This window comes from Colius striatus, chromosome 3 (assembly GCF_028858725.1).
Source record: "Colius striatus isolate bColStr4 chromosome 3, bColStr4.1.hap1, whole genome shotgun sequence".
NCBI classification, from domain to species: Eukaryota; Metazoa; Chordata; class Aves; order Coliiformes; family Coliidae; genus Colius; species Colius striatus.
This window is the reverse complement of record NC_084761.1, coordinates 86,265,621-86,277,889: the sequence shown is the minus strand read 5'-3', so window position 1 is coordinate 86,277,889 and position 12,269 is coordinate 86,265,621. Positions and strand designations below refer to the sequence as shown.

Here is a 12,269-nt window from a genome sequence, read left to right as displayed (position 1 = left end):
CTTTACAAGTACAATAAATACCATTTTAGTTTAATAAAAAGGAATTAAGAGCTCACTTATGCTCTACCTAGCTGTAGTGGACTTTTAAAATAATAAAAGTTTTGACAAATTTTAATGAACCAAGACAAAGGTTTCTCTAAGCAGACAATATTAAAATAATGTATTACGGAACTTCCTGCTTTGGTTCAATCCCACTATCTGGTACAATTCTTGCACTGCAAAATTGAAATTGACTTACACTCAGCATTTTCATTGTTCTTTATTTATTTACATCTCATATCTATACAGTCAGATTTTTAGCTTCTGTTTCTGTCCTTTTGGACATCTGACAGAAAAAAGTTCCAAATTTTTAATATTTGTCAACATGAAAAATAGATTGAACTTTCTACTAAAAAGGAAAGATCTGTCTTGGATAACCAATATATCAGCCAATACATACAGATTTAACTTCAGTTATCACTATTTTCATATTACTTGGTAATTCCATGGTGCCATTTTGGTTTTTAGTGTTGACACTCTGATTTTTACTTCAACTTGCATAAATAAATTCACCTATGTGTTTTGTCCGGTTTGAATTAAAAGGATCGTCCTTAAAGCTTCAAATATATTTCAAAGTAAACCAGAACTAATTTCCAAGACATATTACACTACCACTAGTCTTTAAGAATAACATTTTTGGACTAAGTATAGATTTGAAAGATCTGTTCAGTACCAAAGTTTTGCAATGAAAATGTTAAGCACTTATTTTTACTCTACAATGATCACCTACATTGCATTCACTCTGTGAATGTCTATGTACAATTTTACAAGTACATCCAAGACAATTGTGCAATTTGATGGCTGTCCCACAATTGTTGGGCTTTATTAATGCAGTGTGGAGCTGCATATTGTAAAGTCTACCTTAGGTGGAGCTTTTAGTACAGGCTAATTGCAGTCCCAGTTTCCATAACACAGGTAAGAATCAATCCTGCCTGTCTGAAAATGATAGATTTGTATGATGAACTCATTACTCTGTCACAGATTATGAGAGTCACTTTACCTACAGGACCTCAGTTATCAATCTAATTGTATACTCTAGGTATCATGTTTGTAACTCATAACCTTTAAAGCAGAGACCAAAAAAAAAAAAAAAAGAAATAGAATTGCTTGCTTAAATTGGCAACTGAGGTGTCTGAAGCAATGTCTAAGGGATCTTCCTTCTTTCCCATCTGATTAGGCTGAGAGCACTGAAACCCTGCTTCCCTGTAAGCTCTCCAGAGAATACCCCTGCCACAGTGCTGGAGCATCTGTCCAAAAAGAAGCAATACTCATCCCTGTCACAAACATTGCAGAAGATTAACGTGACTGTCTACACCACAGACTTGAGACATGGCCAAGGCTAACCTCAAGCTCATGAGGGTCTGCTTTGAATAGCAGGTATGCCCCTGTGAAGGCAGAAAGAGGCAACAATAGCAAATTCATGATAGCAACTTGGCTGAAAGTGAACATTCTTAAAACAAAAGGGATTATTTTTCCCACCACTTTTATATTTATCACTGTTTAATAAAATGCCACTTTCAGGGAAAGCTTTGGGTGAGAAAAGTTTATTATGTGTCAGCAGATAAAGCCTCTGTCTCAGTAAGAATGATGCAGAAGATAGGCTCCTAAGAAAGGTCCCAAGATACAAGACACACGTGAGATGAAATATCTATTGCAGCAGTTTTTAATGCAAAAAAAGATCAAAACTTAAACTATGCCAAAGGGCAATTCCTGCTTTTATGAAGAATTTATTAAAGTTAAGTCCAAAGGTACATATTTCAAGGTGACAGCAATTTCTCACAGGACATAATTAGTCACCAGAACAAAATTCAATATAGGCATATTGGAGAAAGTGTTTTAATACTGGCAATTAGTATCTTAGGGTATTAAAACCAGGACAAAAATAAATCACTGTGGGGTCATGCATTCATCAGTCCATGAAGATGTTACAGATAACATTCATTCAGCACAAACATCCAGAGGTTACCAACTGGCACTGTTGAGTCCCATGTAGTTTTCACAGCCAGAAATAAGGTACTGAATATTTACAGCTCAAGATAAATCTTTCTTACATTTTCTTCTGCAATTATCCTACCCTTCCTGCTGCCTCATCACCTTTTCTTGTCCTTTTCCGCCATCATTATCTCTTCTAAGGCTCTAGAGAACAGACAGTTTTTTCAACTTTAGATATAAAACTTCTGTATCTTTACCTTTTCCAGATTTACATTAATGCAATGATGAACGGATCTAGCTATTTAAGGAAAGTACTCACCCTTTGATTCCTCTATAGCAAAAAGAGTTCACCTATCTGACTTTGGCCTCTTCAAAGACCTGATTGGAGGGATGTCATGGGATAGGATCCTAGATCTTCACTTGTTCGTGTTTTCTCTGGATTTGAACCCTAGTTTTATTATAGCTGGTAGCAGTAATGTACTTTTGTAGATCTGACTTATGAAATACATACAATTTCTATAGACTGCTGAGTAGAAAGAAAAATACATGAAAAATACAGAGCCACTCTGAGAATGCAGCAAACAGTTCTTTATGGATTGTTCAATATATCAAACATATTGTTCTGTCTATACTAGGAAAATGACCTGTAAGCTGGCAATAGTAAATCTTCATCGTTCTCCCTCTGCTGCCTTTGAAATTGTTCCAACACTTTAAAAAGGATATAACAGCTTCAAGCAAGTCTATTAAAAAGAACATCACTATTCCAAAAGTGTTAAGGAATGGTCCAGATTTTTTTCAAAGTTTTCTATTCCACATCCACAGAGCAACTATTTTGATACATGATTTTTTTTTGCAAAGATTTCTATCTGTGGTAGTAAGCTGTATTATTTTCAGAGCAGCCAGTTTATCTACCGATGTTTAATGACAAATATCATGACAAGTCTAGAGCCACATTGGTATGTAGAGTGTAACCCAACTCTTGGCTCAGCCCTAATGCATGTTGTAAGACAGATATTTAAAATTTGGATGTCTTCAGGAATGTTACTCATCCTGCCCAGTGGATACTTAGATGTTTGGGGAAGGATAAACATGGATAAAATGCTGGATCTTAGAGAGGCAAGCTGTAGTCTCAAGGTAGGATTGTGTTAGAAGCTGACATTTCTACAGCTCATTCATCTATGCTTAAAATACACAAGACACACAAAAGGTCTAATAAAAAACAGGATTGCTTTTCATTTTAAGAAGCAATCTCTATTATCAGAAATGCCTCTAACGGTGATAATATTGGTACAAGGCTCACAAATCTTTAAGCATTTATTCAATTTCATTTCTAAAATGAAGGTTATAAATCAACCCTAAGCCTGAAAAACACTGTTATCCTCCAAGCTATTATGAGCTTTTACAGAAGACTGATTCTTTTCTGTGTCAGATGTTATGAGAGACAGTTCATACTTCAAATAAAATGATTTATAAGTTGAGATTTTGAAGCTGAATTTAATAAAGCTCAGAGAAGATGCATGAGTCTCAAAAAGCATTTTAGTATAGATCTTTTGGAGTTGAGATGCTACTCTTGTTTCATATTAGCTGTTCTGTATTCTTGTGTATGCTGGGGTTACTGATGGATGCCAGTAGAACTATCCACTGCAGAAGGTTTAGCTTATTTCCTCTTTTTTTTTGTCTCCACAATAATCTAACTGATGACAGATTACTTTCTCATATCTTATTACTTCTTTTTGCAGTTATCATGTATAACTAAAGGGCTTTCCAGTCTTTATGTTTGTTCCTCGAGTCATCAACTTTTCTCTTTGACCTTGTAATTTCTCAAAGAAATATTAATGTGCTTAGTTAATATTTCCTTTGGTTCAAGGAATTGCTGGGAGGTGTACCATTGTATTAATTTTATTATATATCTTGAAGGTCTGGTTGATTATCATTTGAAAATCAATAGTTTTGGAAAGGGACAGTCGCATAAATTCATGAAAAGATTGTCATGAATGAAATTTCCTCCAAATATGATTTTCAATATGGATTTGGGATTTGCCATTTCGAATTAGAAGAAATAGTATTTCAGTTCAATTCATCCAAAAGCAAGAATATACATTTTGATGACACTGAAGTTCTTACACACACACAAAAAAAAGTATTTTGATAATAAAATTCCCTAATTTTATCATCATTGTATGTCCCTCCCAGACAAAAGAACTGTGGGTCAGATCTAGGCTACCTACCTAAGCTTAAATCTTGCCTCTTGTAACTAAGGATTAGGGGAGAGAGGAATCAAGGTGAAGGTCAGTGTAACCAGGGAGTGGAACCAAGGTACATAATATCCCTTTCAAATCAGCAGGGAAACAGGTTTTTCCAAAGACTTCTGAAGTGTCATCCAGACTGGTCCAGCTGGCTAATTACTTTTCACTGAGATTGCAAGCTGCAAATAAGATATATTCATTTATATCAAAAGAAGCTGTTGGCACTATCATCCTATTTTGAACAGCAGACAAGTAGTCAGCTTATCTGGAAAGCAGGAGACATAAGCTCTAGACTCCCCATGGTGTGGGCAGCCACACCTCCAATTTTTCACAGACTGTACAACCGCTTAACTACAAGACCATAAAGTGTTTTGTGCAAACACACTTGATTACCATTCCTCATTCAAAGTCTGTTTTCAATTTTTATACAATGATGATGTAACTTAAAAGGCATCATTTTGGAAAAGCTGTTCACCACTACTCATCTTAGTCTGAGTCCTGTCTACAACTGAATTTCTGACTTTCTCTAAGAGGGTTACTAGTTTTATAGTTGAGCGAATAGTGTCAATGCCTGACTACTGATGTTGGGGCTGCTGAACTCTCAACAGGTTGGTACTTACCTTCTCAAAATAATTCTTCTGAACATACTTGGGAAATGAAAGTTGGATACCTCCACTAAGTAGGGAGATGTCAATAAAATTTTGTAGGCTGAAGAGATTTCTGAGGTTTAGTCACCACAATCTTACCTTATGTAGGATTTCTGCAAAAATAATATGTACCCTTAAAGAGCGTGATAGAGCTCAGAAAGACAGACCAGTCTGGAACATCCCAATCAAGAGAAAAAGCCTGTACATGAGCTGCAGCTGTCTTATTGCCCATAGACTATGAGATGACTATTCCTTGTTAAATTCATATTCCAGTTTGTGAAAGAAGGTAAGTTAGTAGCTGCTGTTACAGTCCATTTGTACATTTACAATGCGATTAACATAATAAACAGGAAAAAATCTGGCTCTGAAATATGAAACAAAGATCTAGCTGCAATTACTTAAGAAAAAAAATGCAACTTCAACTGTTTCCTTCCATTAGTATGCCAGGAATTGACTTAGAAGAGGAAATCTCATGGATTCCAGCTAATCATATAACATGATTTATAGCTAAAATGTAATGTATTTGATTCAAATCATATGACATCTGAACTGTAAGTAAAAATATATTAACCAGACTGCTAATTCAACAACTGTCAATGAAAATGCTGTTATTTCAAGAGATTATTTGGAATACATAAAATATATTTACGAATATTCCATCTATATCTGCAGTGTTCCTGTTTTCGTGGTAGCAAATGTCAAATAAAATATTGTTTCAGTTATTAAATAAATAAAATGTAAGTAATATGCTTAAGCGCTTCATATGATATAGTGTTAATAGAGCAGATGTGACCATTATTCATGTGTCACATCATGCGATTTTTGTCTTTTGCTCTTGCTGTAGTTCAATATCAGAAGCCATTATTTGAAGACAATGTGTAGAACGTCTTGAAATTCAGGCAAAAGTTGAGATAGATCATTCAGAGGTCTGGAACATGCTACTGCAGTCTGCAAATATAGGTACTTCAAAAATATATCAGAAGCTATTACAAATTCATTTAGGATTGTTCAAGGCTAATTATAGAAACACATTATGGGTACAAAGAATGAGTTACTTGGGGTAGACTGGATTAATTTTGGGGAGGCTTCAAGTCTTCCTTTTACTGTGCTAGCCCAGAGTGAAATATAGGTAGTTCAGTAGCTCACTCTGGAATCAGGGCTTTGAATCTCTAGACATTTGAATGCATAATATTTGAGGTGAACAGTTTGGGTGAAAAAAATACAATTAAATTATGTTTGTGAAAATATCCTACAGTTCTAATTGTGTATATCCAGGTCCCTGAATTTCATTAGTCTCATATATCTGGGAGTTGAATGCACAGTTGCCTAGCTTCAACAGGAAGAATGGAGGTCCTTCCCTAGGGTAGGACCTTCTACTCTCATTTAGCCACTTTGGTTACTACAGTAGATGAAACATGCTGGGGAACACCTGCAAGCACTCAGGCAAGCTGGCAGGGAGAAGCTTGTGCCTCTGCTAGGAAGGGCGCTGGCCATATTGACCTGTGGGACAATGTGACTCTGGAACTATCCCATGAGCTGTTTGGGAAGGGACTGGCTCACATGAGACAAGAGCCAGTCCTGCTGCAACAGGTAGCACCTGGTAATGTTCTTGGATATTGTTTCGTCTACTAGCTTACCTGTACATTCACACATTCATGTTTTGGCCCTAATGAGAATCAAAACATGTTGTCTACATGGGCATTTCAGGCTGAAAAGCACTGCGATGCTAATGCAGCAGGGACTGAATGGTTGCACAAGCAAACTGCATATCTTCACAGGACTATTCCTGAACATGGATATTGATTTTAGATCTAGATGTAAGTCTTCATACTATTCTATGTTCTACTGTCTCATATTGTGTACTTGAAAGCTAACCTTGGTGATAGGGAAACAAGACTGTTGGTTGTGAGCTGAGTCACAAGCTTTAATGCAAGTTATAGACTTAATGCTCTGTCTATGGGAGATGACTTGTCATTTAGTGCGGGATCTGATGGGTGGGCAGGCCCCCTCTGTGCCATCCCTTCAAAAAAAAAACTTGTCATTCTACCTCATAAGTAATCTAGTAAGGCTGATCAACTGTAACTCTTTCTAGAGACATTGAATTTAGAACATTGATAGTTCACTGGAGCATCTTGAATAGTGTCTGTTTTGCCTTAAATATTTTGTGAATTCTAGACTACTAAATTTCTCTTTCATTATTTACATTTCTCATATCCATATACAGTATAACATTTGAGTCTTGAGATCTTGTGACAGTAACTCAGAAGCACAAGAAGAATAAATTATTTACAATATCATCATCACACCTAATATGTTTTAAAGTATTGTTTATTACAGGTTTAATCTTTGGTGTGAAAAAAGAAAACAAGAAAGAATATTTGTTAGCTGAATATAATTCACTAATTGGAATCTAATATACCCTTTGTTTCACAATAAGTATTTGATCTTTAGCACTGTTATGTTTACTGAAGTATCTTGTAGATCACCTTAACCTATGACTGTTTCTGCACAGTGTGCAGTTGCACAGTGGAAATCTTTGACACCTCTTGATAAAGAAGAAAAGTTTATGTGAGTTCAGAAATATTAGAAAAATGCATTAAAAAAATATACAGTCTCTTAAGCACAGAGATACCACATCTTTGGTGAAGAAATCCCCAGAGTACAGGTTGCTGGAACCTTGGAAAGTATACTGGGAAAGTTTTGTATTACAGTCATGATATTTACATATTTTTCTTTCAGCCTCCAACAGAATATTACATTAGCTCAAGTATGATCATTCATGTCAAGTGGAGAGCACTTCAATTTATGATTAGGTCCTTTTGGAATGAATTTTGGGACCAAATGTCTAGCTGGTTTAAGTGACTGTAATTATACTAAAGCTGTATTCACTCAAGCCAGAACATAATTCAGCTTTTAAAGCATGAAAGGTGATAAGCTAACATGAAATTTTTCACCAGTACAGGTAAGGAGTGAGCTGAAGGATGGTCAAAAGAATGTAGGTTAGGCATCGACCTCTAGTAAGACAACTAGAGCTCACAAGACAAAAAGTCTGCTTGTGCTGTGACCATCTGCAGACAATCAAGCTATTCAAGAACTGAATAGTTTTCATATTATAATCGTTTATGTCCTTTTTTCTTTGAATTATGCACGTCATTTTTAGATAAGGGAGGAAAAATCTGCATCCCATTACTACTGTCACTCCATAAAAGCTAGCAAATAATTTAAGGTGGTGACGTAGTTGAAGCTAGTCATTATTTGACCAACTTTTTTTCTGCAACAACTAAAAAAACCTTTTAGTTGAATGGTTTGGTTTGTTATTCCACAGTCTTATAACAGATGTTTGGTCCAGGTATTGTCAAAAAGAAATGATGAAGCTGGACAGAACAACACATTTCCACACACTACTGTAACCAAAGAGAAACCAGAAATGAAGAGGTGAATGTGATATTTAAATATTCTGATTTAAAAGGGCACATTCATGAAAAATAAAACCCCCTCCAAAACTTAAATATAATAAAAAATAGGTCAGAAAAAAAAATTCACACTTTTCAGCTTCCCAACTTTCCATAGCCTGAACTGATTCAACAATAAGAAGAAAAGAAGAGATTCTTGATAAAATATTTAAGATTTACTTACCATAGATTGACTAGGAAAGGATGCTCCAGGCCTTGCATTATCTGTAGCTCCCGAAAAACATTTCGAACTTCATCTCTTTCAATGCACTTCTGTTTATTCATGTATTTCATGGCATACATTTTCTTGGTGTCTCTCTTCTGTACAATGCACACCTAATTGACAGCAAAATAAAATATTTGACACTTGTAGAAAGGAAACTCAGTTATGACTTTGAAAAATGGAGCGTTTTATGACAGTTCAATAATCCATTTTTGGATACTACAACCTAAAACCACCTTCAGAAAGTCCACATCACAGCTGTGCAGGATACTTTGTAATAAATAGTAAAAAACAAATGAACAAAAGAAGAAATGTGAACCTGGAAATGTTGCACAACTTTCAGAGGTTATATGGTAAAGCTGAGAGGAATACATTCCAATTTCTTGAATCACAAGCTACTTCATTAGATACAGAAATCACCATCTCCTACCTAGGAAAGTGCACGACTGTTGTCCTAATTTCCATAAGTCAATACACACATCTTGATTACTGCATCATAAACATAGTCTGTGTTCACAAGGCTCAATATTTCATCTAAATAGTAAAATTATGCTCACAATTATTGTTGGGAAAAAAAAAGAATATTTGTACAGAGAGTCATCAAAATATTTTTGAAGTCATGAGAGACCATCACAGTGATTTAGTCTCTGGGAGTAAATTTCTTTGCTTCAGCTTTGTTTTCTTGTTTTGCAATAAAAGTTAAATAATTTTGTAAACGCGAGGAGAAAATCTTAGTGAAGAAAACTCTCATATAAGGCCTGGATTTGGAATTTTTTTCATCATGCTAGTTTCCTTGTGAATGAAGCTGGAGAGTGTCACTAGCACCAAATTTAAGAACTATCCTGGTAAATATGATTACTGGCAACAAGGAAATATAAGATTATTCTGTATCTCATCCCCAAAGCTGGTGTAAATCTCGTCTTCATAACAGCCCTACATACACACAGACATTTACTTGGAAGGTTTTTTCCTGTTATCAGGATTGTTAATTGAGAACATTATTTTGATGCAACATTTACATTAGTGATACAGCCCTAGGTTCCAACCAGAACCTTTCATGTATTGGAAACATTTGGTCTAGATATCACAGATATGTAGTGTTTAAATCCAAGGATATTCTGGTTTCACTTCGTGTAGGCAGTGTTATTTTATATGTGTATTATTACGTACATACATGCACATATACACATTCACATATATACACACATAACATTATAGTATGCACACATAAAATTAGTGCTCAGAGATTAGATTAAAATAAATCTTTAGATTTTGACTTGTGTTTTAAGGATCTTGTGTGCTTAAAATACAGAAAGGAGGAATTAACTGGAGTAACTAAGACTCCTTCCCATAGCTGAAGCCTCTGACTTTAACAAGGTGTCATCTGGATTCTGGACCTTGGCACTGAACCACTAGCACCAGGCTGAGGGCCCTAGAGAGACCTTATTGTGTGATCACTTATTTCTTAAACAGAGGAAAGGCTCCATAAGCATACTATCAACATATTTTATTTCTCCTACCCTTTTCCAGCCTCATAAGAGTAACTGGGCCAGTCAGTGAAACCAAACCACATTTGTTTCTCTGCAACTCTATTTCCATGAACTGTGTCCTTGAGCTCAAATCTACTCCAAAGAGAGGAGTTAACAGAGTACTTTTAACCTATAATGATAATATGATTAAGCAGAGTTTCTAATTACTAATTTCCTAATATCAAGAGATGTTCTGCTAATTAACTAGCACATGGATGGCAATATTTTGTCTTGAGCCCATTGATGCTGCACAGTGGTGAATACTGAATTGTTCAAGCTTGCACAGGTTCTTCAAAAGTACAAGCAGAATTTGCAGGGACAATTTCTGACATCCTGTCTGAAATTATGTGGACATTCCAGTTTAGTGAATCACATTGTAAAGTACGTTTATGGATTTTGGTTCAGAACCTAAGTCCAGAAGATCATTCATCTACATGAATTTGCAGCGTGATTTTCACATTAAACTTAACCAAGACTGTACCTGTCAGTAAAGACAAGGGTATTCAGCACAATTGAAACAGATCTTATGCTGTTAGTAGAAACTTGTGTAACATACAGATTTTAAGAAGAATGGTAGCAAATGTTTTCTAGTAATGTGTATTTAAGCATATCTTTTAATATGGTTCCAAAATCAATAGGATTTTAGTGAATATACTGAAGCTACTTCCTACTAAATATGCATATCTAGTCTGTATAAATGTATAAAGTTTTGCTCTAAATATACTTGGTGGAGTGATCCCCTGTGTGCCTAGTGCTACAATAAAGAATATCTTCTTAATAGTCACATTGAGAATGGCACTTTCCCGGCATCAGAAGTCTGTGCAAAATTACCTTATTTACATATATCAGCATGGAAGCCTGTCACACTCATATTACTTTCACTCACATTCACTCTGGGGCAGGGTGTGAGGAGCTGCCCCCTGGGAGGCTCCATGCTGGAGCACTTTGTGAGGAACTATAGCCCATAGGAAGGACCCACGTTGGAGAAGTTCATGAGGTACCGTCTCCTGTGGGGAGGGACCCCACAGTGTAGCAGTGGAAAGTGTGAGGAGGCCTCCCTCTGAGAAGAAGCAGCAGCAAAGTCCATCTGTAATGAACTGGCTGCAATCCCCATCCCCCATCACCTGTGCCGCTGGGGGAGAAGGAAGGAGAGCCCCAGGAAGAGGGAGAGTGTTTTAATATTCAGTTTTATTTCTCATCTCCCTGCTTTTATTGTTCCTTTAATAAATCAAATATTTTTCTCCCCAAGTTGTCTGTTTTGCTTATGACACTAATTATTGAGTGTCTCTCCATCCTTATTTCAACTCACAAACTTCTCATTGTATTTCTCTCATGTCTACTACAGAAGGCAGTGATTTTATGTCTTGGTGGACACCTGGCTAAACCACCACACAGTCACTGAGAATCCTATAGGTGACAAAATGTCCTGTGGGCTATTGCATAGCTAGGTAAGTGAAGCAAGAGAGTTATGGTGAGTAAAACTGAGGCAGAATTTGCTAATGGTTTGCTGCAGAAAGCTGCATAATGCTGTGTTGGCTGAGCAGTCATAGGTAGCTTCAGAGAAACTCTTCCCAGAGCAAAAGATGAGGATGGATGAAAAGTTTGATTTACTGTAAAACACAGATTCCTTGTGTTTCCAACTAACTTCACAATTCTTCTAGCTGCCTTGTGCTTGATCCTGAGAGAACAGCAGGAAGTACGCACACTTAGTCTCAATAAAGCCACTTAGACTTCTCAAACTACCTCATGATATGGTTTCATAACAAGTCATGAAAAAGGAGAGATGCAAAACTGCAGTCAGAGTAAGGTCCTCTATGCAAGGTCCCTGTTAGATGAAGAGCTGGCAGCTGTAGTGCACATTTCAACTGTGCTCCTGTGTCATAGTCTTATGGATGAAGTGTGGCAGGTCGGTAGATAAGATGGGGTACCTATAGCTGCCATGAGTAATCATAGATCATCAGAGAGGCTGTGGCAGTGCATGGGCAGAATATAACTAGACATAGGAGACTACAGGACAGAAATCAGCAACGTTTCACACTCAACGTGTGAATTGACATATAAGCTGCAAAGCATATGCCTGAAATACCTTGTGTGTTCTTACCAACACACTCTGAAAAACTAATAGTCATAGTCTCAGACTACAAGCAGAGCTGGAAAGCTTTACACAAAGAGGCTGGAGAAAAGATGTCATAACTTTGGTT

At 36.3% G+C, this 12,269-nt stretch overlaps 1 protein-coding gene across 1 annotated transcript in view; it reads right to left on the bottom strand.

Annotated features, from left to right (window-relative positions):
- STK32B (serine/threonine kinase 32B) overlaps positions 1–12,269 on the bottom strand; it is a 191,361-nt gene that overhangs the window by 139,360 nt on the left and 39,732 nt on the right. The window contains exon 3 of the mRNA XM_061992970.1: positions 8,501–8,652. Coding sequence (XP_061848954.1) covers positions 8,501–8,652 — 152 coding nt within the window. The remainder of the gene's footprint in view (positions 1–8,500; positions 8,653–12,269) is intronic.